Genomic DNA, 24943 nt, shown 5'->3' with positions numbered 1-24943 from the left:
TTCTTTAGCTCTTTTGCTGTAAGTTTTTTTTTTTTTTTTTTTTTTTTTTATGTCAAAGTCCTTGCTAGCAGAGTAGGAAAGAATTGAATTTGTAAAATCTTGGAAACATTTTTTATCCTGCTTTTTTTTTAAATTGCTTCTTTGCTTGTTGTTTTTTTCTTTTTAGTTTACATTTCGGCAATATAAAGCTGTCTCTATGTCCTTACACACCTCACCATGCTCTGTCATGTTTTCCTGCTTTTTCCATGACTCTAGAATGCCTTCCTATTTAAAAAAAATATTCATTCATTACTTGACTGATTAGAGATCCCCTTCTAATCTAGCTGAACCCTTGCTTCCTCTGTGAAATCTTCCCTCACTCCCATGGTTAGACCTCCTCCTCCTCCTTCTTCTGCTGTGCCACAAGTAACACTTTATAGAGCAGCTGTGACAATGTGTACATATTTGCTTTAGTATGAACTTGTAAGTTCTTTGAGGGTAGGAAGCATGTTGTCATCTTTATACCTGTAGCACCTAGCACAGTGTCTGGCACTGTGAAGGTTATCAAAAGCCATTAATTGAATTTGTTGAATGTGTCCATCAAAACCTCATTGGCTGGTGGAAGGAAAAAATAGGTGGACCAATAACCAGGGTATATTGTGGCAATATAGGGAGTGGTGTAATAAAGGGAGTGGAAAGGGTGCCAATAACATAGGCAAGGAAAGGATTGATAGACTATGGATGGCTTCGTAAAGGAAATGCCATTTGAATTGGGTCTTGAAAAATGAGTAAGGCTTTAATCACTTAAGAGCAGGAGAAGGAGGGGTGCCTGGGTGACTCAGTTGGTTAAGTGTCTGACTTTGGCTCTGGTCTGGTCTCACAGTTCATGAGTTCAAGCCTCAACTTTGGATCTTCTGCCCCCCTCTCTGTCTGCCACTTCCCTGCTTGGGCTCCCTCTTTCTCTCTCTCAAAAATAAAATGAACATTTTAAAAAAAAGAGCAGGAGAAGGATGTTCAGGGTAGAAATATTTAAGGAAGTATTTAAGACATAGAGGTGTGAGATTGCATAGAGTATTGCAGAGACAAGAAAGAATTTGGTATGACTCAAACGGAAGGTTCCTGAGTAGTAGAATAGTGTAAGATGAATCTGTTGAAAAATATGTATCTGGTGGAGAGCAGAGACCTTGGATATTAGGCATCATTTTTCTGAAGTATGTGCTTTATACTGAAGAATTGTGGAAGATTTTGATAATGCCTTTGGAACAGATGTATTTTAGAGTGAATCATTTTTAAGCTTTGTGTATTAATTACTGCAATTCACCAAACCAATTACAAGACAACTTGGGGGCATAATATTTATGGCAGAACGGCGGGTTCAAAGGCCCTGAGACAGCCTTCTGCTGTCATATTTTTCCTTGCCTCATCAAATCAGGCTTATCATTCAAGTAAAAATATAAGCTCTTGGAGGGCAGAATTCATATGATGTATTTTTTTAACCCCTCTTATTTCTAAGAGGCAAGTAGTGGAAACTAACTGTATGTGTTGAAATGAAATAAATTGGTTGGTTTCTGCAGTTATTAATGTCAGTAATATGTCAAAGTGGTTGAAAGCTGCATAATCAGTCTGAAGTAAAAGCATTTTTATAACTTTTAACTTTATGTACACCGAGGGTCTGGGCTGAGCCAAATTTCGAAGCAGCCTTTCGTTTTTAATGGGATGATATCACATGCTAAACATTAATTTCCAGTGTGTTTATGGCAGAAGAATAATTGAAGATAGTGGAGATTAAATGAAATGTGTAGTAGGAGAAATAATAATTTTCACTTATTTGAGAAACTAAGAAATAGAAATTAACTATATAAATAATAAAAACCACATAAAGTATTAGCTTTTGGCATTATTCTTTTTTTCAGTTCTTTTTTTTTCAGGGACATAAATATTGCTTTATTAACCTTTCTGCTGTTTATATATTTTTATGCCTGACCCAATTCATAACAAAATTGGACATAAAAATAAGTAGTATGGTTTGTGTCCTAACTTAGTGCCAGTTTACAAATTCCACTTTGTAGTTAAGGCACCATTCAAACTTTATGCTGCTATGACTTCTTATTAATTATTGCTTGAACAGGGTGTTGGTCCAAAAGTCCCAGCTGCATATATGACACAAAGATTCAGCTATCTGCTTCCCCTTGTGATTCTTTATAGGATCGAGTAACTCATTATGTAGTCAAGCTCTTTAAGAAACCTTAAAGCTGTTCGCCTACTTGAAAGAGGACATGACTAGCAAGCCCAGTTGTGCCAGTGTTTCTTCTGGTTCTGTGAGACTTCTGAAGAAACATGTTCCTGTAGAATTCATATTCCCCAAGACTGTCAAAATGTTTGATGATTGTGTACTAGTCAGTGTTTATATATATATATCTCTTTGAACACTGTCAGTGCTCAGTAAATATTAGACTATCAAAAGAAAAACATAGTTTGAAATACAGGTTGGTACCTTAGCGTATTAAATTACTTTCCTGCTTTTGTTATTTTTCATCTCTTGGAAAGGCAGTAACTTTAAGAGGATCATGCTCTGGCTTACTGTGTATTCCAGGCACTTCATGAAATGCTATTTCTCTCTTTATCTTTCATCCTACACTGATACACAAGAAGATATACCTTGATATTTCAGCGAAATCCCATGGTAACCAAGGATTTCATTATGGTGTATGCTAACATCAAAGCATTTTTGTTTAACAGAGAGCAAGAATCTAGTGTACAACTACAGGAACCTTTCCCAGCAGGAGGAGAGGCATATGGTTTGTATAATAAATAGTCGCCTAAAATGACTAAGTCACAAAAATGTCTCGTTCTTGGTTGTGCACATTCTCTCTGAAGTGAAGCTATCTCACTTTCCTTTTATTCCTTCGGCTGGCCTTACTGGAAGCATATTGATTGGGAGGTTGGGAGACAAGTAATTCTAATGGAGATATTGGAACATAATACCAGGGCATTTTGAATCATTACAGATTTTCCCTTCTACATGGCACCTGTCCCCCCAAAATTCATGCCATACTGGTTTTTACATTATATTACTCTTTTTTTGTAGCACGGGCAATGAAAAGCAGTGTTGCTCCATTATGGCCAGACCTGTACGTCATAGTTAGAAATCCTATGAGAAAGGATCGGAGTTGTTCATAACCAATATAGAAAGTAGATAATTAACTAAAATTTTTTATTTGTGAAAATATCCACAGCAAATTAGACACGTGAGGAATACCTTCTTTCTTGCACGTTATCTGAGTGGATAGGCTCATAGGCCCTGTTTTATGATGTGACCTTACTTGACTTACAGTGATTTATGTTACTTCACTTACAATGGTTTAACAGCTCCTGCTTTCTTACCCTTTTTTATCTCTCTTCCCCTCGTCTCTCTTCTCTTTCCCGGAAACAACACACATTCACACACACAATTATTGGGTGTCTTTGAACATCAGTGGTAAAATAAAAGTACATCTCAGAGTTTTGATGAGTAATAAGTAATCTCTCTGTGTGGAATGAAGGAAAGGGATTATGCAGAAGGATTATGTTTCTGATTTTTATTGTTTCATCTCAAATATTTTATTTTGTTATTCTGTATGGATACTCTGGTCATTTATTCAAATCATGAAGAAATAGCATTCTCCTCATCATAACTAAACTATTATCATTTAAGAGGGAATATTTTGCAGAAACAAAACAATTAGTGAATAGCATGGTAGCAGTCATATTTGGGGGATTATCTGGCTTTTGTGAAAAGCAGCAGGCATAAACAGGAAATTAAAAACAGTAACTAATCATGCTAATAATTTGTTAATAATCCTTTGAACCCTAACAGAATAACGCATTTCCCTCTATTTTAGCCTCTCTCCTCCATGCCTGAGACCTCTGAAGTACTGAGAAGACAGAAATACTATAGCAGTGACAGCAGTTATGACAGTAGCAGTGGCTCTTCGGAATCAGATGAAAATGACAAAGAAGAATACCAAAATAAGAAAAGAGAAAAGCAAGTTACATATAACCTTAAACAGTCCAACCACTACAAGTTAATTCAACAATCCAGTAAGTTAATTTCTTCTAATTTAGTTGTTATATGAAGAATTATGGAACTGAAATTACTGAACTCAATAAAAGACCTTGGGCCAAATGAACCCTTGTCGTGTGTGAGGGGACCTGGATTCTATCCCACTTCCTTCCCTAACCAGACCTGGGCACACCCCACAGTTCCTTTCAGGCTCTGTACATAGAAAACAAAAGGTTTGAGTCAAAGATGTCTTACAGCCCGTTCCTTTATATTTTATAGTTTCTGTGTAGTCCTAGATTTTTGCATGGATTTTATAAAATGACTCGTGGCTGCTGATCTGCTGATCTGACTTGAATCTCTTTTAAGGCAGTATATTCTCTCATTCCACCCCCCATTTTCCTTTCCTCTTGGTCACCCATCTTATTTTCTATTCTCGCCAAAAAAAATGTGTGTGTGTCTCTAGGCATTTGACTTGAACATCAGTTCTGTGAGGCACAGAATTGTGAGATAGCTGAAGTTTTGTTCCCTCCCATTTCCATCAGGGCTAAACACGTATGTGAGGACTTTTGGAATACCGCAAGTATTCAGGAGAGTAACCAACCAGCTGCTGTGCTGTCTTCTTTCTGGCTTCCTCTTTTCTCTTTCTTCTTTTATTTCCTTTCACATTTTCTCTCCTCCATTCTGTCATTTATTCCTTCCTTAATTTCAGAGGTGCCCACAATTCTTCTTTCATCCCCAAATGTCCACTGTGGTATCGTCCTTTTCTCAGGCTCATTGGATACTCTAAGGCAGGGCGTTTCTTACCTGCCCTCTCTCCTGTCTCTGCCTTGTTCTCTGTTGTCCCAGGGCTCTGCTAAAGAGGCCTGTTCAATTATGCAGTAAACGCAACTGTGAACCTTTATTAATCTCCAGCAATGGTTTATTTAATATGCCATTTCCCTGGTAATGAGTGGGTTTTAAACCTGGCCTTCTATACTTATGGCAAAATGTCATAAGGAATACAGCACAGGTGAAGATTTTAATTATCATTCTTTTACCAAATTATCATAAAGATTTTTAATGGTCTTTCTTTTCCTTTACTTTCTTTTACTGAATTATTCCATAAAGATACATGCTAATGTATATCCTGTCTTTGAGAGTTTATGTGTTTAGAGGGAAAATAATGCATTATGTTACATTTCATTTATTTACTCATTTAAGATGTTTATTGAGCACTTGTTCTAGAGTTTGCAACCTATTTTATCAATTAGTTCCTTTTTTTCCCTTAAAGATACCTTAAGAACTTTCAGTATATCTCTGTGTAAGTATGGCTCTGTTTCTCTTTTGGAAGCTGACATTTCCTGCCTAGATTTCATCAGTTTTTAAAGCCCTCTTCAGTCATTTAAGGTGTGCATTCCTAAGAGCATGAGCTGACAGAGGGTAGGGTAGAGAATATGTTGCTAGGATTTCTATAGGTCTGAGATTTTTCTTCGTTCTCAGACCAATAGGTTAATAAATCGAGATCAGAAAAATAGTGCATTAAAAATGTTTTTAAATGTGAATTCGCATTTTAAACCTAGCTTAGTTCAGTTACATATCTTTTTCCTTATTAGTTATATTTTATTTTTATAGTCATTAAGCATTACCTCAAAGGTTTCAATTTGTTTTATATTCTCTCTTTAATATACACAAAGGGGTACCATAGCCACAAACCCTCCTTGAGTTTTCTCTCCAAAGTGATGCTAATAATGGAGGACAAAATCCGGATTATGTGTAACATTTTCTGATGTAGACAGTTAACTTAGGAAATTCAAACTTGCTATAGTTTCAGAGATATATTTTAGGTTGATATAAGGTGTTAATAAGTGAAAAACTATATGAAATATTTTCTCATGTAATTTGTGTATGCAAGTTATAACCATTTTTTTTTTTATCTAAATATTGTTGGCATGTTTAGTGATTTAATTATTTGTCTGAATTTCCAGTGTATGCGGGGGAAAAATGGGAATCTGTGGTGATTCAAGAGAAAAGATATTTTCCTTCTGCACCTGTGATCAGGTTATACATATCCAAACTATCACCTTAAGCCCTCAAAGAGAGCAGGACCAAGGTGTAGGTAGTAGCACATGCTTTTGTGTATTTTCCTCGTAGAAGGTTGACTGGTAGTATGTTTCCCACACAGCNAAAAAAAAAAAAAAAAAAAGATATGACTTTCTGGTTCAGAAGAAAGTTAATAATTAGGAAAAAAATGGAAGTTGTTTCTTTAAACACCTTTTATAATAAGCTTTAATGAGTATACTTTTTTGTACCCTCCAGAACCAAATGGGTATTAGGCTTATCATCTACTCAAAATATCCTTTAGAGCTACATCCCTAAATATAAGGTTTACGTCCATTGCCTTTATAAAGGTTTAAATTTTTTTCAACAGCTAATGAAGAGAAATATTTGGGTATTCAACCTGCCTTCATGTGAGTTTTATTAAATTATTTAATTAATGAAGACTGATAGAACTTCAGAGAGAGCGTATACAACAGAGGTTATAAAGAATATATGGACCAAAAAGGATATAAATGTCTACTATTGAGTGATATTCTATTTCCCTGTGTGAGGAATCCAAATTCACCTGGAACAGTTGGTTCTCTTTCATAAATGGTCTCAATATGCACTGGGGAAGATATTCTTTGGTTTTCCCTTGCTTGTTCTGATAACAATCCTCTAGATCCAGACATTTATTCCCTGACTTAAATCTTTACTATGGGAATGTAAATCTAATTTTTTTTCTGTCCTGTGAGTAAGAAGACTATCTGTCTAGTACTACTCTTGTAATAACCAATTATATACTTAAACTCTGTTAGGATAATCTTTATATTTTTCTTCTGTTTTATTTATTTTTTCATGGTTTCTGAAATCTATAACATCCACTTATCCTGAACACTCTCTAGACTCCTTTCCATCTCTCCCTATGAATCTTGCTATAAAGTATTCTATTTTTTAACCTATACACAGATTCTAATAAACTATCAGTCTAAACCAAAGATAGTAGATGGCATCATGCTTTAGAAAGAGTGAGAACACTGACATTGTGTAGGTCAGGACTTAAACCTGAGCTTTGCCACTTCCTCATCATGTGACCTTAAGAAAGTTCTTCCTTTGAGTCTCCAGGGGATGGAGATTCTTACCACAGAGGGTTTCTGTGAGGATTAAGATGAAAGTGTAGCACCTAGCAAGATGCCTGGCTTATCGAAGATGCTCCATAAATGTTAGTTTTCCTTTCTTCTGGTTCTTTTATGTCACGTTTCAAGAACAGAACTGTTTAAAAATTGTTCTCATGGTAGCCATATTCATACATGACAGGGATTCTGCACCAAATTTACTGTTTAAATTGAAGAATTAACTTCAAACTCATATTCTCATGATGATGTCTGTGCTTTATACATTTATGGCCATCCTGCTACCATGTGGTCTACTTGTTAGTTTAAATAAACCCAATAAAGTGGGAAACTTCTAACTCTGCAACTGTACTATCCCTCTTCTCCATCATAATAGGTTCTATTAGGCGTTCAGTCAGTTGCCCTCGGTCCATCTCTTCTCAATCACCTTCCAGTGCAGACAACCGGCCATTTTCTGCTCAACAAATGATACCAGCGTCCCGGTCAACTTCAGGGTCTCGGTCACATTCCTTAAATCGTGCTTCCTCCTACATGAGGCATCTGCCCCATGCTGACGATGCCAGCACTACTAACTCTCAAATGGTAAGTCATCTATTTCACTCTTCCAAGATTATAGGAGGCACTACACTCATGATGTAAGTGGTAAAGGGATCAGCGGGGAGGAGGACAGATTGAACTTCAAGTTCTTTCTGTAATTCAATTCATGGTCTTCTGGAATTTGGGTTATTCATCTAATTTAGCCTATGACTTAGTATGAGTTCTTCAAAAGCAGACTCTGCTATATCATAGAACTTGAGGATGGTCACTGAGAGTAGCATTTTACATTCCATTTGCTGATGGTATAAGATAATTTTGTTGAAAATCATCTGAGTAAATGTAACACTTTGCTGTGTATTATGCAGTATATCGGTAAATTTGGGGGGATTTGTTGGATGGTAAAATTTTCCTTAATGGGATGATTGATCAATAGGTTAAAAAAATCAAACCATTGATAACTTATTCTTAGGCTACTGAAGTATGACATAGTTTATAATGTTTCCTGCATGTTAAGTTAACATACAGCATATTCCCTCAGCGTGAATCCCAGAGATTCAGTGTTGAGGAAGCAGTGAATTTATTTTGCAACCAAGCTTAGTTGTAGGTGCTCAAATAGATATCTCAATGCACCTACACATTGGCCAGGGATTTGTTTAATTTGTTTTAATGTGGATGAAATTCCCAAAGAGAAGAGTATAGAAAATATAAAAGATGAATTTCACTTGGTAACTCTCAATAATTATTTTTTCTAATCAAGAATTGCCTAAGGTATATGTAACAAATGGAACTACCAGAAAGTCTTTTTTAAACACATATTTTTATTTTAGTATTTTGTGCTAAATAAACTACAACTGTGTGGAAGTGTGAAAAACATTTTTGAGAAATCATATCCATTTAATCCTAAGAATAAATGTAAAAAAAATTATTTTCTTTTTCATTGTTATTTTTTTTCCAATTAAAAGTGCATCATTTTTACCTAGAAATATCTTTCAGATTATAGTGGCACAATGAAATAAGACCCCCTCCAAATATCTGTATTCTTTCAAATTTAAGAGTGAGTCTTTGCGGCAACAGAGAACAAAGGAACAAGAAGACCATCTAACAAGTCAGACCTTATTTGTCCTCAAGGACATGAAGATCCGGTTTCCAGGAAAATCAGATGCAGAATCATTACTTCTGATAGAAGATGTGAGTATATAATGTATGAAATTCCAAGGAGGTTGTACCTTTTTATTATTCTTAAAATATTACAATTTATTCCCGATAGCATCATTCTCAATGTCATGGTAAACTTAATGTTCTTTTCAACCTCTACAAGCTTTAGAAAATACAGGGGTTATTTTAATTTTTATGATTCATGAGCAGTGAGATCACATTATCAGTAAAGCAGAATATCTTTTGGTGTATAGTCCTATTTTAATGATGCAATTGCCTCATAAGTAAGAATCATTAGTGTTGAATGATTACTGTTCATAATGATGAAAAAAATATCAAGCTAAGCATCGTTCTGTAAAGATTTAGGAGGATCTAACATGGAATGAATTGTAATGAAAAAAAGTGCCCTCGGTATAAAGTTTCAAGAATATTTGTGACCCCTTGAATGGTTTTGGTCAAATTTTAAAATGGCATATGTCGGGTGTTTTGCTTGTTATAAACACATTTGCACCACCCAGTGGAACATTCTAAAATGACACAGTCCTAAAATTCACATTAAAGTCAATGACTGACTGACTTCCATTTTAGAAAGAAGCTCCAAATTATTTCTGGTGAAAGAGCATTTCTTCAGTCAAAGATTGATTTCATTTAAACATCTATTTCAAATGACCTTCTTAGAGAATCCCCCAGTAACAAGGTTGTTTTCTACTTTCCCTGTTCTGTTTCGTTTTGGTTTTGGCTTTGGTGGGTTTTTGGGTTTTGGGGTTTTTTTGTTGCTGTTGTTGCTGCTGTTACTGTTCCAGAGGAGAAGACACCATCTAGTGGCCAACTGTAGGATAAGAACCACAACAACACACTTGGCTTTTTTCACATTTTAGCATTCCTTTAGACCTATGTAAAGCAACCCTCTAGAAACAAACAAACACAATAATAATAAAAATTTAACTTCCTTAGCTAAAAAAAAATTAATAGTGGCCATTTCTACTTTGTAATCATAACATAGTTATAAGCAACCCCCCCTCAAATATTATGCATGGTATTGTTATATATATTTGAAAAAGTAAAAATGATATCTTGCTTACAAATGATTTTTGCTACATTAAGGAAAAAGGAGGAAAAGTGAACATTAATTATAAAGCATTATGTAGATGTGTTTTTATTTACATATCATCCTTTTCAATCAAGTTCTGGGTAAAAATAAAGTTTTTGTACCTAAATTTTACTTAGAGATATTAGCTATATACCACCCTTTTGGATTAGGTCGAACAAAAATTAGATAATCAGAGTAGAACTAATACTTGTGGCTGATGTGGGACACCTAGGTGGCTCAGTGGTTTAAGCATCCATGCTTGATTTTAGCTCAGGTCACGATCTTGCAGCTGTGAGATCGAGCCCTGCATCCAGCTCCATACTGGGAATGGAGCCTGTTTAAGATTCTCTCATACCCTTTCACTCTGACCTTCCCCTGTGCACATGCACTCTCTATCCAAGAAAAAAAAAAGGTATATATAGGCTTATATAATTAATAAAATGTAATGAGTAATTATATAAGACATTAGATTGTTTACTATATGTTCACCATAAACAGCAAATATTTTAATTTGTTTGCTACAGTATATATTACTAGAATATATATTTAGAAATTTTGCAGATTTGTAGCAATAAAAACCCCCAAAAATAAAACAAAGGGATAATAGAATCCTAGTAATATATAGGCTACCCTCTAATGTATTGTTCAATATTCTGTTATTATGGGTACTATGTAAATAGAGCTCTTGAAATTAAAATGGAAAATCTGTGTTTTGACTTCTTCTTAACTCTTATGTACCTGAAGACATTTGACTTTCATTTATTAGAGGCTATGTGCTTTTTGAAGCAAAAAGAGAAAACTTTGGATTCAGATGACATGTTTTTATGAAAGTAGACATTCTTTGTTGCAAGTAATATTACAGTGCTTCCATTTCACAAATTAATAATATTGGTTTCAACTCATTTATTTACGTTTTGTTACTTTTGAGGAAAATTTTACATTAAATTTCTTAATCATTCTCCCCCAAAACAGATCATTGATAACTGGAGGTATCATAAAACAAAAGTGGCTTCATATTGGCTCATAAAATTGGACTCTGTAAAACAACGAAAAGTGAGTAATTCCAAAAATAGTTTTGCCCGAGATTACGTATTAAGATCATTCATCTGTATTCATAATCAAGCTATATACATTTTCATTTATTTACTTGTTTCTTCCGCACATATTTATTGAACACCTACTGTGTTTCAGGCACTGTTCTAGGTTCTGAGGATTAAAAAAGTGAATTTTAAACAAGCCCCGTGGTCTCATAGAGCTTATATTTTGGTTCTGGTATTTGATAATAAACAATATGTAATAGAATGTAGGGTAATTTAAGTACTATGAAGAAAAATAAACCAGCGTGAAAAATAGAAAGAAGGTAACATCGGAGCAGAGACCTTAATGAAATGCTACTATACAGATAACTGCAGCTACAGTATAGAGCAGATACATTGGGCCTGAGGTGGAAGTTTTAGCTTGAGGTGTCCATGGAGCATAGAAGGACCATTTTATTCCCTTATTTATAGGATCATTTGCTTGTGTTGGTCAAGAATGAGTGAAGGGGTGGTGAATGCTGAAGTTGGATACACGGGCAAGGGTCAGATCACAACTTCATGGGCTGTCTAAAGACTTTAGATTTTATTCTAAGTAAGGGGAAGCCACTGAAAATGGTGAGCAGAAAAGGTATATAATCCATGCACTTTTTGTAATCTAGAAGATGAAAACTGTAGGTAAATTGCTAATTAAAATGAAATAATCCAGAAGCAGATTATTGATAAGATATGTATAAATAAATGCTTATTTATAAATACTTATAAAATGTTTATATATTTATAATATCTGATATAAATGTAACATTTTAAAGACTTGGAGAAAAGATAATTTTCCCCAGAAATGATACTGAAGCAATTGGCTATATATTTGTAAGAAAATTAAGTCAGAGCCTTATCTCTCACAAAAAAATTGCAGATAGACTACAGTTTATGCGTAAAAAGAGGAAAATATTAAAAGTTTAAAAGAAAAAGCATGCCTGGGTGGCTCAGTCGGTTAAGTCCGACTTCGGCTCAGGTCATGATCTCACAGTTCGTGAGTTCCAGCCCCATGTTGGGCTCTGTGCTGACAGCTCGGAGCTTGCTTTGGATTCTGAGTCTCCCTCTCTTTCTGCCCCTCCCCTGCTCCTGCTCTGTCTCTCTCCCCAAAATAAAATAAAAACATTAAAAAAAGGTTTAAAAGAAAAGGATATGTTTATAACCTTAGATTGGGGGAACCACTTCTTAAGAAAGACCTCAAACCCAGAAATCTTAAAGAAAATATTGACAGATTTGATTACATGAAAATTTAAACCAAATTAAAAGGCAGAAGCTATGAGGGGTGTGGGAGGAGGGATGTTGAGGAAGACGGATATTTGCAACACATAAAACACAAAGTAACACTAATAAACCAACACTTTTCTACAAATCAACCAGCAAAAGGCAAACTATCCTATAAATATTAATAAATAAAATGGCAAAGTACATAAAAAGGCCATGAAAAGACAATTTATGGATCTTCAAATAGCCAATTAACATGTAAATAGATCACTGGTCTCACTAATGATGAAGGAAAAGCAAGTAAAAGCCATCATATTAGCAAAAATTAATCAGACAGATAATATCCAGTGATGGAAATAGTGTGGATAAAAGGTCCCTTGCCGTACCATTAGAGGGAGGATACATTGGTACACTCGATAGACAGGTCATTTGCAGTATCTATTAAAATTACAAATGTTCATAACCTTATGATGCAGCAAAACCACTCACAGCATTCTATCCTACAAAATCATTGTCTGCGTATATGAAAGATTTACATACATGAGTATTCATTGCAGTGGTGTGTGTGAAAGCAAAACATTTGAAGCAGCCTAAATATCTTATCAGTAGATTTATGGTTAAATACAGTGCATCTATACTATTCAATTTCATTAAATGAATACTATTCTGAAATTATAGATCTTAACCTGAGAGATAGCACCAGATTATGACTAGTAACATATGAAACAAACATACATTAGTAAAATCAGCCAAACATAACTAATCATGAGTGAAAGATACAATCAGTAAGCTGTCACCGGGAGACCAGGAGTCCATCTGCTGTCAGACATCCCTTTTCACCCGTCCAGAGGCATTCTGGCTTCAGAGTGATAAGTGCCAACTGTGTGTGGTTCACCTGTGACAGAGGGAGACTTCCTAATGTGGGTGGCCTTTATTTTACCTCTCCCTTAGTAACTCATGTATTCTTTGTGACTAACTTCCATTCTCCAGTCAGCTGAAATAAAAAGGTTGATTTACTATGAATATTGTCTGATAGAACTTTCTACAAAGATGGTAATATATGTTTATTTGTGATGTCCAATAGAGTGGTCACTAGACACGTATGGCCATTGAGTGAGCACTTGAAATGTGGCTATCATGACTGAGGAACTGAACTTTTAATTTGAATTTTAATAGCCAAATCTGTCTAGTGGCTACTGTAGTTGACAAGGTGGATGTAGACAGATCAGGGGTAGCCTTCTAAAAATATGTTCTTAGATAAGAACTTTCTCATTTATCTTCCTCCTGAGAAATTCCATTAAAGAGTTTGCAAGAGTGTCCAGTAAGGTCATCATTGCCTTGGGCATCTTGAAGAAGGAGCACTTCTGTCAACTTTTTCCCTTCTATATACCATCCAGAAAGGATATCAGGATAGGAAATTAAACAAACTAGTCATGTCATACAATAATATGTATTGTCCCATTTTAAATGACTTATGTGTATTTACTATTTTTTTAATCGTTTAAAAAATTTTATTTCTGAGAGAGAGACAGTGTGAGCAGGGGAGGGTCAGAGAGAGGGAGATACAGAATCTGAAACAGGCTCCAGGCTCTGAGCTGGCTGTCAGCACAGAGCCCGATACGGGGCTCGAACCCACAAACCATGAGATCATGACCTGAGCCGAAGTCGGATGCTTAACTGACAGAGCCACCCAGGCGCCCGTGTATATACTATTTTAGAAATATGCATCTAGCATAAAAGATTTTTAACACCTAGGTACCAAATTGTTAAGATGATATGTTTCTAGAGGGTAGACTTCCTGAGCCAGAGGAAGGAAAAAGGTGACATTTGATATCATTCTTATTTTTTTTGTATATTTCTATATTTTTTTAAGTTAAAATAATCTTTTCAAAAATGGTAGAATGACAGGGAGACACAGGCATTCCTGTGAAACCTGTCTGGATTCCCCTATAATCACATGTTATGTTTCCCTATTCTAAACCTTCACGGCACTTTGTGTTCAGTTGTACTTACCATCTGCCTTGAGAGATTTTTCTATTAATTTTTTTTCCACCTCACTAAAAGCCAGGCACTTGTCTTACTTTGTAGTCACCTATAGGAAGCATTCTGTAAACATTTATTAAGTTGATTCAATTCTAGACTCTTTCATGAATTCTGTCAATGGCAAGCTAACGCCATGATTACTGCATTTCATTTTCTTCCCTCAACCTTTTGTTCTTTAAGACTGTTTTTCCAAAGCAAACTCTAATTTCTCAGCTATATCATGAGAGGTGGGGCTCCTAGGAAAAGACACAGAAGGCAACTCTCAGCAGCATTTGTCACGTGACAACATTCTCCCCCTTACTGCCAGGGCCACTGAGGAGCTCTCACCCATGAGTACTTAGTGGGATAATAAGGAAATGAATTTTTATAAAACTTTTCCTTTTTGTAAAATTAACCCTGCCAAATTTATGGGTTCTTTCACCCATGCCCACGAAAAGAAGCATTACAAATATATACACCATGGATGCAAATCATCAGACTAGCCTAAAGGGGAAGTCTTGAGGCCTAAGAGACATGAACACAGAGTTTTTAACTGGGATTTTTTAAAAATGTTTTGTTCATTTAATCAGTAGCATTAGAATGAATGAAGTTAAATACTTAAAACTTAGCCCAGATAGGATAGGTATAGAGATATAAAATAATCATTTGGACAAACTTAAATATGTTTGTCTGATCTATTTGTGTATATGTATATGTGTATATGTGCGTGTGTGTGTGTATATATATATATATGTATGTGTCTATATTATAATATATATAAATACTTTTTCTCTACCTCTTCCCAATCTTGTCTATTTCAAATGAAATCAGAGGTAAAGTGAGATCAGAGAATGACGGACTGAAATATTTTTCTCTTGCAACAAGAGAGCCAATATAATGAGTTGAAAAATACATTGAAACAAAATTTTACAGCTTTATATTTTGATAAGGGGCAATATTAGATAGTGGGAAAAGGTACTGGACTTGTAGTCATGTGGATTTGAGGTAGGTGCTGCCTCTGTCCTTTACTTGGGGCAGGTAACTTTTCAGAATTTCTGAGATTTTTAACCTTATGTGTCGGAGGGTTCTTGTGAAGAAGCGACACATCATATGGAAGGGTGCTCTGCCTTAGGAGGTATGAAATGCAGGCTGATTTTGTTTTCCTACTGAGGCTCCTCATACCATGCTGTTTCTCCAATGTGTTTTATTTAACAGTGGTCCCCCCTGATTCGTGGTGGATTCCAAGTCCCGTAGTGGATGCCTGAACATGGGGATGGTACTGCATCCTGTAGATATTCTGTTTTTTCTCATACATATATACATACCTCTGGTAAAGTTGAGTTTATAAATAAGGCACAGTAGGGGATTAACAACAATAACTAATAATGAAATAGAATAATTATAACAATATATTGTAATAAAAGTTATGTAAGTATGGTTCCTCTCTCTCTCAAAATATATCATACTATACTCACCCTTCTTCTTGTGATGATGTGAGATGATGAAGTGCCAACATGATGAGGTGAAAGTAAGGTGAATGAAGTAGGTATTGTGACACAGCATTAGGCTACTGTTGATCTGAGAATATGTCAGAAGGAGGCTCATCCACTTCCGGACAGTAGTTACCTTGGGTAACTGAAACTGTGGGAAGCAGAACTACAGATAAGGTGAGACTACTAAGAGTTCTTCAGATGTAGGATTATTTTATGTAGAATATGTGAAAATCAGGTATAAAAATTGTCTGTTGGAATATACTATATTAACCATTTATTTAACCATCTGTTGAAACCTTTGCTATTGCTTTTTAAAGCCAAAAACTGCATCCAGGAAAACAAAATAAACCTAGAATGTGGGTCAGCTGTGGAGTGTAGAATTAGATAGTATAAAAAGTTACCTATTTATAAGGTCAAGCACTTAACTATTTTACATCTAGATGTGGATTAATCAGATCTATGCTTCTTTTGGTTGGGATGATAGTGATCATCGGAAGGCTGTGTCATCTCAGTCTCCTGGGGAGCAGACATAAGACAAATCAGAAGTGAAAAAGCTTTATAAAAGAAAATACCCAAGAAATATAAAAGGATAAGAGAGTTCAAGTAGGTAGGAAGGGCCTTCAGACTGCAGTACAAGTCTGACAGCCATGAATGGAAAGCACAGGAGGGTTGGAAGGAAGAACCTCAGACTAGTGAAGTTCTGAGAAAGCCTTGTAGGGCTGGTGGGGAGCCAGAGCAAGCACAGCTTGCTAGGCAGAAATAACCCCTCTGTGGTGTCCCAGCACACTGTTGGGGGCAGTCAGAGGAGAGTATAAGCTTGAGTGTTGCAGTGGATCCTGAATGAGGCTAGCTCACTCCAGGAAGCATGTTGATTCAAATGGCACATCTCAATGGCTGCCACAAAGGCTGTGTGTGATATGATTTCATTTGACAAACATTTATTGGTTGTCATTTTGTATGATTACTGTGCTAGGCACTACTGGGGATTTTGAAAGTTCTTCATTCATTCATTTCATTATTTGCTCATTCTAACATGCATTCAATAATATTAATTGATGGCCTATCCTGTCCCAAGCACTAGATTAGTGTGGAATGCATAATTTAAATTTCTTAATTCTATTTAGAGACCATTGTTGACGTATGTATCTCACTTTTTCTGTTCCAGGATCAAAGCATTTGCTGGTCGCTCATTAAAATGTTATAAAACTCTAAGATTAGAATCCACACACACAAACTCTTTCACGTGCCTTATTTCAAATTTTCCTTAATGGATGTAAGCTTTAAAGGTCAAGGATGAGGGAATTAGATACTGAAAAGAATCCTCACCAGGTGAAAGTGGAAACAGCTAATCTTACTTAATATCATGTTGTGGTAACTCCACACTTGCATAATACAGCTTTCTGCCAAGAATGCAGCTGCTTTCTATAGTTTATAAGGAATATATGTGAAGTATGAAAATATTGCAGTGCTGGTGGGCTGTGAAGAATGCCAAGTTTGCTGAGAAGCTTATGCTCTGATGTGATACCTAGGCATAAACCTAAGATTGGAGATGAAGAGACATAAGTAGTGATATTAAGGTTAGACCATATTTGCATTTATTTGGGGGTGCTAAGAAATTCTTGTGTATCAAGTATTTCTTCTCTACATAGCAATTTCTTTTTAATACCTACTGTAGCTGCTTCTGTATGCATTTTGATGTTCTTATTTCCCTTCTCTTTCTCATTTGGGCGACATAGATGCTGCACAGAGCTGTTTGTGTTGCATCAGCAAAAGTGCCTTTCCCCCATAGCCATAGCTGCTGCATGCATCATTAGTACAGCATGTAGTGATTTTAATGTTATTTCTAAACCTCCTTCACCTCATGCCATTATTTTAATTTAGAACCAACTGTTCAGCCATATGGAGCAGTTTGTCATTCAACATCTGTATGTTCTTGCAAAATATGAATTTGTGTGCTTTATGCCTTCCAATGTGTTATATTTCATATGGAAAAGACAAATCTTTTCATTTTATTAATGTTTTCATTGACTGAATCTCCCATTTATTTTTTCCCTTGGAGAGCTTAATGTTAGATCGGGATGCTTGTAAAAGTGACAGTGTCAGGAAATGGATACCTGTATTCTATAACTTAGCCTCACTTGAGTCCACAGATAAACAGAAAGGGCAACTTGCTGACCATTTGTTTTTGTGTTTCACAAGTTATTCATCTGCCATCCATTTTGTTCTAACCCCAAAGCAGCCAGATATCCAAAATAGCATTACAGATAGAACGGCCCTGAGTTACTTCTTTCTAGTCCGATCTCTTGCCTGTCTGCTCTCTGCCTTCCTAACATCATTCAATCGATGTTTTGCTAAAGGTGCAGTGACTGTCTTCCCATCTGTAGACCCTTTCTCATGGCCCTGATGGAGCGGGTGCCTGTGCAGCCATGTTTATGTACAGTAACCCCACCCATTTCCCCAAGTATCACTTGATTAGAGGTGAATCTGAATCTAAGAAGTAACAATTTGATTCTCTTCCAGAGTTTGCTGTCACACCTGGACAGATCATTAATTGTGAGGCAGTGTTGGGTAGTGCTTTGGATAGGGTAGTGCTTCTGGGTATAGATCTGGCTACAGAACTGTCCATTTATTAGCTATGTAATCTTGGCGAAGTTACTTACCTGCTCCATGCTAGAGTTTTCTCATCCATAAAATGTAATCCAAAAATGTTCTCAGAATGAAAAAATTTTCAGGGTACCTGGGTGGCTCAGTTGGTTAAGTTCTGACTTTTGATATTGGCTCAGGTCATAGTCTTGTAATCGTTGAGCTTGAGCCCTGAATCAGGCTCTGCACTGTAAGAAGCCTGCTTGGGATTCTCTCTCTCCCTCTCTCTCTGCCCCTTCCCCCACTGGCACCTGCACTTGCTCTCTCTCTCTCTCTCTGCCTTTCTCTCTCTCAAAATAAATAAACTAAAAAAAAAAAAAAAGAGAGAGAGAGAAATTTTCATAACCATTACGCAGCAAAACCTAACCTACTTAAATTCATTTGATGACCATGACTTGACAGGAGGGTATGTGTTCTTTTTGTCTTGTCTCTTGGTTTGAATAGTCATATATCTTCCTGCAGAAATAGCAATATTTATGATTATGGAATCCAGCCTCAAGATTTTTTGGAAAGGGATTGTGGATCAATTTGTACCTATCTTATGTTTTTGTTTTGAGGATTAAGTGAATTATTCTGTGTAAAAGTGTTTAGAACAGTCCCTGGTCCATGGTGAGGTCCATAGGAAACCCTCGAAAAGTGTAAGCTCTGCTTTTTACCTTGTCTGCATAGGTTTCACTTTGCTGCAAGGAACAGTTTCACTAAGATGAACACCTGCTGAGTGCTAGACCTGTCTTGAGCCTTGGGGACAGGATAAGTTTTCTTTACCAAGATGGGCATAATACCTCCCTTTATGTGGATGACAGTCTATGTTAATTAACAGGAAATTAAAGTAAAGCAAGGTAATTATATTTTAATAGAGGAGGAATTGGGGATTAAGGGATCATAGTTTAGTGGCAGGTAAAGGTCTCCCTGAGTAGGTTCACCAGGTGACTAGATAGGGGAAGCCTGTTCCAAGCCGAGGAAAGAGGCCTCAGGCCTATGAAGGAAGGCTCAGAGGGAAGAAGAGGGCATTCAGGTCCTTGTCCCCTCAGTTTACATGCCCTTGTGCCTTCCACTCTTTTCCCCCAGGAGCAGGGAGGTTGCCTCCTTTAAAATTGAGGGCAGGGTTGCCTGGGGGGCGGGGAGGGTGTCAGTTGATTCTTGATTTCAGCTCAGGTCATGATTGTGGGTTTGAGCCCCACAGCAGGCTCTGCACTGACATTGTGGAGCCTGCTTGGGATTCTCTGTCTCTCTCTCTCTGCCTCTCCCCCACTCAGTCCTTATCTCTCTCTCTCTCTCCTTCTCTCAAAATACATAAACATTAAAATAAAATAATAAAATAAAATAAAATAAAATAGAGGACAAGGAGAAGCAAAGTAGAATGTATGTTCCCAGTGGGCTGCTCAGGAAAAGAAGGAGCAAGTTCCTGGGTTGCCTAGACCATGCTAGTCTCATGATTCTGGGAAATCACTCAGGCAGAGATGCTTGATGTGGTTGGTGCAAGAGACCTAGCAAATTTATTCATCTCTCCATGGTGGAAGAAACATTAGGAGTAGAGCAGAAGCATTCACCACCCCTAACTCCCTGGCTGCTTTCAAAAGTTGCTTTCAGTCATGTGTGCGCTAGGATATTAGATCATCGTGATTTTAAAATCCCCTCTACACTAAGATTAAAACATGTATAGAGCAGTGGCCAAGAGTCTCCACTAAATAATGCACTTATGTGCTTAACATAGAGCAGGCAGGCTCTTCTCTTTGGTTCTTATGCATCATATGTATTTTATCATAAAATGTATTCAAAAAGAAATAAATAACCTATAATCTCAAATGCTCCAAAGTTGAATAGCTATTTAGTAATAGAATATGGAATTAATGTTAGCATCGGTACTTTTAAAATTTGTCCTGTATTATGACTTTTGGCCTGTAATTACTCACTAATACATAGAAAGTAAAAAGAAAAATTTACTTAAATTTGTCATTTACTGCTAGTGTGGATTCTCCTATCACATCAGTCATGAGTACTGTATTTTTATACATTGAAAAAAATATAGAGTTTGGGGTGCCTGGGTGGCTCAGTTGGTTAAGCGTCTGACTTTAGTTCTGGTCATGATCTCGCGTTTGTGAGTTCGAGCCTCACATCGGCCTCTTAGCTGTCAGTGTAGAATCTGCTTTGGATTCTCTGACTTCCTCTTTCTGCCTCTCCCCTGTTTGTGCTCTGTCTCTCTCTCAAAAATAAACATTAAAAAATATACATGTAAGTTAAACTAATAGCTTAAATGAAAATTGTAAAAAATAAAAGGTATTAATACACATATCAGTGTTACTGTGAATAATTCATATTAAAAAATTTTAAACACCTCTTAATTATTAAGCATTTATTATCTGTAATAACAAGCTTTTCCAGGACAAGTTTTTCCCAAGCGACTTTATTGCAGGTTGTGGTCTTTCTCCTTATTCTCTGCCCCTTCATCTACATACCTTTGACCTGCAGTACTGTTTCCACTCATGGTGAACTGGAAGAGAAGGAATGAGGCCTACGCAATTCATCATAAGAAGCTGGACTTGACATTCTTCTCTAAATAAAGTGTTATTTGAATTTTTTTTACTAAATAGATTTTAAACAGATGTTTATTCTACATTTGCCTTATCTGAGAGAATTAGTATCACTTCTTTAAATATGGTTGTTTTAAAGAGAAGCAAATTAAATTCTTCCTCCTTTATCTGCTTCCAGTTCTCTATATGTTTTGTGCCAATTGAGAGAAATCTCTCTTCCTTCAGTCTTGATGTTTGCAAGCTTCTTTCTCTTCTCACCACTCACTCACATACTTATAGGCAGTTCCTTCAATTAGATAAATAAAATAAAAAAGTAAAAAAGTCTTGAATAACTGTTTGAATAACTGTATTTGTTGGTACCTACTTTTTTTTAAAAGAATTTTCATTGCACTGTATATTGTGCACTGTATATTGCACAATATATTGCACTGTATGAGTATTAAACAGATGTGAATTGGACAAAGTCAATTTTTGGGTTTACAAGTTTTTTTAGAATCTCTAGAATTTCAGTTGTCCAGAATTAGATTAATCATAGTCCTTATTTCATGATACTATCTCATTATTGGTCTGTATATGGCCTGCTTTTATTTAGTGTTTTTAAGGTTACTGTCCCATTTGTGACACCCTACATCTAAAACAAAACCTACATTCCTGGCAATGACCTGTTATTTAACCAAATGACTCTACTCCATTCCCCTGGACATCCCCCACTTCTCTCAGGGAGCCATTTTTTGAATTTAGGAATCGTTAGTTCCTTATTTTCTTTCTTTATAAATTCTTACTATGTCTATGTTTATTCCCCATAAGTATTTTTAATATTTAGTTGTTTTTAGTTCTATTAAAGGGGTTTCATACTGTATATAATCTCATGTTTACATTTTTAAAAATGTACTATTATGTTACTAGGATGCTCTGGGTTTTGCGTGTTGTCGTATTTCATTCATTTTGATTACTGTATAATAGTTCATGGGAATGAGTGTATCAGTTTATTCTCCCATTGAACGACAGGATGTTCCCAGGTGTTTGCAATTGTGAATAACTGTTAGAACATTCTTGTAAATGGTTCTTGTTTTTAACCCCTGAGAGAGTTTCTCTTAGGAATAAAACTGCTGGGTTATAGGGTATATGAATTTTTACCTATAGGAGATAATGCCGAGCCATTTTTGAGTGACTGCACCAGTAGCTACTCCTTCCAACAGTGTCTAAGAGACCCTGCATGTCCCTGTCTCTCCAGCAGTTGGCATTGTCAGACTTTTAATTTTTGTCCGTTAAACGGACATGAAGTGATATCTTATGGCAGATTATTTTTTAGTATAATTTATTGTCAAATTGGCTAACATTCCGTGTGTAAAGTGTGCTCTTGATTTTTGTGGTAGATTCCCATGGTTCATTACTTACATACAGCACCTAGTGCTCATCCCAACAAGTGTCCTCCTCAATGCCCATCACCCTTTTTCCCTTCTCCCCCACCCTCACCCCCATCCACCCTTAGTTTGTTCTCTTTATTTAATAGTCTCTTGCAGTTTGCCTCCCTCCCTCTCTGTTTGTAACTATTTTTTCCCCTTCCCTTCCCCCATGGTCTTCTGTTAAGCCTCTCAAGATCCACATATGATGAAAATATGATATCCTTCTCTGACTGACTTATTTCACTCAGCATTAAGACCTTCCAGTTCCATCCATGTTGCTGCAAATGGCATGATTTCATTCTTTCTTAATGGTTTATTTTTTAAACTTAAGACCCTAATCCCTCTAGAGTTTTTTTTTTTAATTGAGTGAGTGGACTCAACTTGATTTTTTAAGTAAAGCTTACTATTTTTCAATCTCCATGTATTGATTTAATTTGGATTTAACTTAAATTTTAACTTCAAACTTAATCTCTTCTTACTCCCATGGTCTGGCTTGCCACCTGTGTCATACACCAAAGTTGCATAAATGCATTGGATTTTTACTCTGGGGTAGTCAATGAATCAGTGTGTGTGTGTGTGTGTGTGTGTGTGTGTGTGTGTGTTTATGTTTGAATTACATATATTCAATCTTAGAATTTCAGACACACACACACTTAGGTTTTCAAATAACTTTGATTTTTCACTAGGTTTTGGATATAGTAAAAACAAGTATTCGTACAATTCTTCCACGCATCTGGAAGGTACCTGACGTCGAGGAAGTAAATTTATATCGGATTTTCAACAGGGTTTTTAATCGCTTACTCTGGAGTCATGGTCAAGGACTGTGGAATTGTTTCTGTGATTCAGGGTAAGTTCTAAATTATCACTTATTACTGTTGCTTTTAATATTTTATTATTTAGTTATAGGAAGGTCAATAAAATGGTTGAATTTCTATAACGATCTCTTAAAATATGGATTTTTTTACTGCATATAATTTTTTTACTCAGCTATAATTTACAGCAGTTAAGCTGATTTCGATGAGATAATGAATATGAACACCTAACTGATTTGAATTTAATGGAGAGACAACAGTCTTAATTAATAAAAAATCTCAGTTACAAATCAATATCCTTAAGGGTCTTCTGCTTTTTCCTTCATACAACAGACTTCCAAAATATGGCTGCTACTCCTCTCCAAAATTTCAGTCTTGCCAAAGCTGTTGAGACTAGTTGTTGTCACTTTAGCCTTAAGGTATCTAAAACATTCCATACCTCCCTTTCAATCAGAAACGGCTACCTTTCTTAATCCCTTTGTTATGCAGGTTTGGTATTTTAAGGGCTTCTTCCTTCTCCTTCACAGTCTTTATTCAATTGTTTGCTAAATCCCGTTAGTTTTTCTGTCACTTCCCATGGGGGCTATTTTCTTTTTCATTGTTCTTAGCAATCATTAAGTACTTATTGCTGCGTTGAATACTTCAGAGATAAGAGTTGAATTCCACACAGATCCTGCCCCAAGAGTCTTAAAAATGATAATAGTTAAAGCTATACTACTTACTGTATGCTAGGCATTGTCCTAAGCACTTTATGTATAAGGGGTGATTTAATCCTCATAATAGGCTTTATAATTTATCTCCATTTTGTAGACAAGGAAACTGAGGCACAGATAGGTGCCTAGTGCACCTGGGATTTGGACTCAGGGAGCCTGGCCCCAGAATTTATGGTCTTAACGAGTAAGCTCTATTGCCCCTAGTAGACAAAAGAAGAGATACAGAAAAGTAATGATTATAAAAGAGATATAAGTATTCTAGACTTTTTATAGAAAGGCTAGGTAAAATTAGTAGATTTCTAGACCTTTTTGCCTCTAGTTTTTTGTTTTCCATATCCATCCTACTGTCAGGTCATTTCCTAAAATCTGTAGTGATTCCCCTCATTTATCATTAAAGTCTAGTGTTCTTATCTAGACACACAACAGTCTCTAATATGCTGGTTCTTTCCTATTTCTCTAGTCTTCTTTGTCATTACTCTTCTACTTAAAGCTTGTTCCAGAAAAAAACAAGCTCATTATTTTTTAAATATCTTTATTTATTTAAAAAATGTTTTTTATTTTTTAAAATATTTTTTTTACTTCTGAGAGAGAGAGAGAGAGGAGAGAGCATGAGCAGGGGAGGGTCAGAGAGAGAGGGAGACACAGAATCCAACACAGGCTCCAGGCTCTGAGCTGGCTGTCAGCACAGAGCCCGACACAGGGCTCGAACCTACGAACCATGAGATCATGATCTGAGCCACCCAAGCGCCCTTTTAAATATCTTTAAAATGTATTCTTTTCTTCATCAGAGCTTTTGATGTCCTTGAGTATCTGCACCAGGCTGCTTACCACAACCTCATCCCTCCAATTCTCTTTGCATTATTTAAATCTATTGTAAAGACCCAGCCAGTACGTCCTTTTAGGTAAAATCCTAACAGACTATTGTAGTCTGAAATGATACCTGAATGTCCTCCATTTAAATATCTGGTCATCTAGTACTGATTCATTCATACCAGTTGCAGACTTACTCTCACCACTCTGTTTCCTTAGTAGCCATTCACCAACAGGAATAATTTCTAAGGTGCTCTGGTTTGTGGTAAA

The 24943-nt window shown here is 36.1% G+C and overlaps 1 protein-coding gene across 6 annotated transcripts in view; it reads left to right on the top strand.

The window, feature by feature from the left end:
* TTLL7 (tubulin tyrosine ligase like 7) overlaps window positions 1-24943 on the top strand; it is a 139514-nt gene that overhangs the window by 89188 nt on the left and 25383 nt on the right. For 5 of the 6 annotated variants that reach the window (XM_077771049.1, XM_077771051.1, XM_077771050.1 and 2 more), the window contains 5 exons: window positions 3861-4059; window positions 7547-7752; window positions 8761-8895; window positions 10925-11005; window positions 23025-23185. In XM_077771049.1, the coding sequence (XP_077627175.1) occupies window positions 3861-4059; window positions 7547-7752; window positions 8761-8895; window positions 10925-11005; window positions 23025-23185 (782 nt within the window). Of the gene's footprint in view, window positions 1-3860; window positions 4060-7546; window positions 7753-8760; window positions 8896-10924; window positions 11006-15480; window positions 15538-23024; window positions 23186-24943 lie in introns of those variants that run through there. The other variant, XM_077771054.1, reaches the window with a different exon arrangement.

The sequence above is a fragment of the Crocuta crocuta genome, unplaced genomic scaffold (genome assembly GCF_008692635.1).
Source record: "Crocuta crocuta isolate KB4526 unplaced genomic scaffold, BGI_CrCroc_1.0 scaffold125, whole genome shotgun sequence".
Classification (NCBI taxonomy): domain Eukaryota; kingdom Metazoa; phylum Chordata; class Mammalia; order Carnivora; family Hyaenidae; genus Crocuta; species Crocuta crocuta.
The sequence above is the reverse complement of the archived record's forward strand: the minus strand, read 5'-3'. Positions and strand labels throughout refer to the sequence as shown.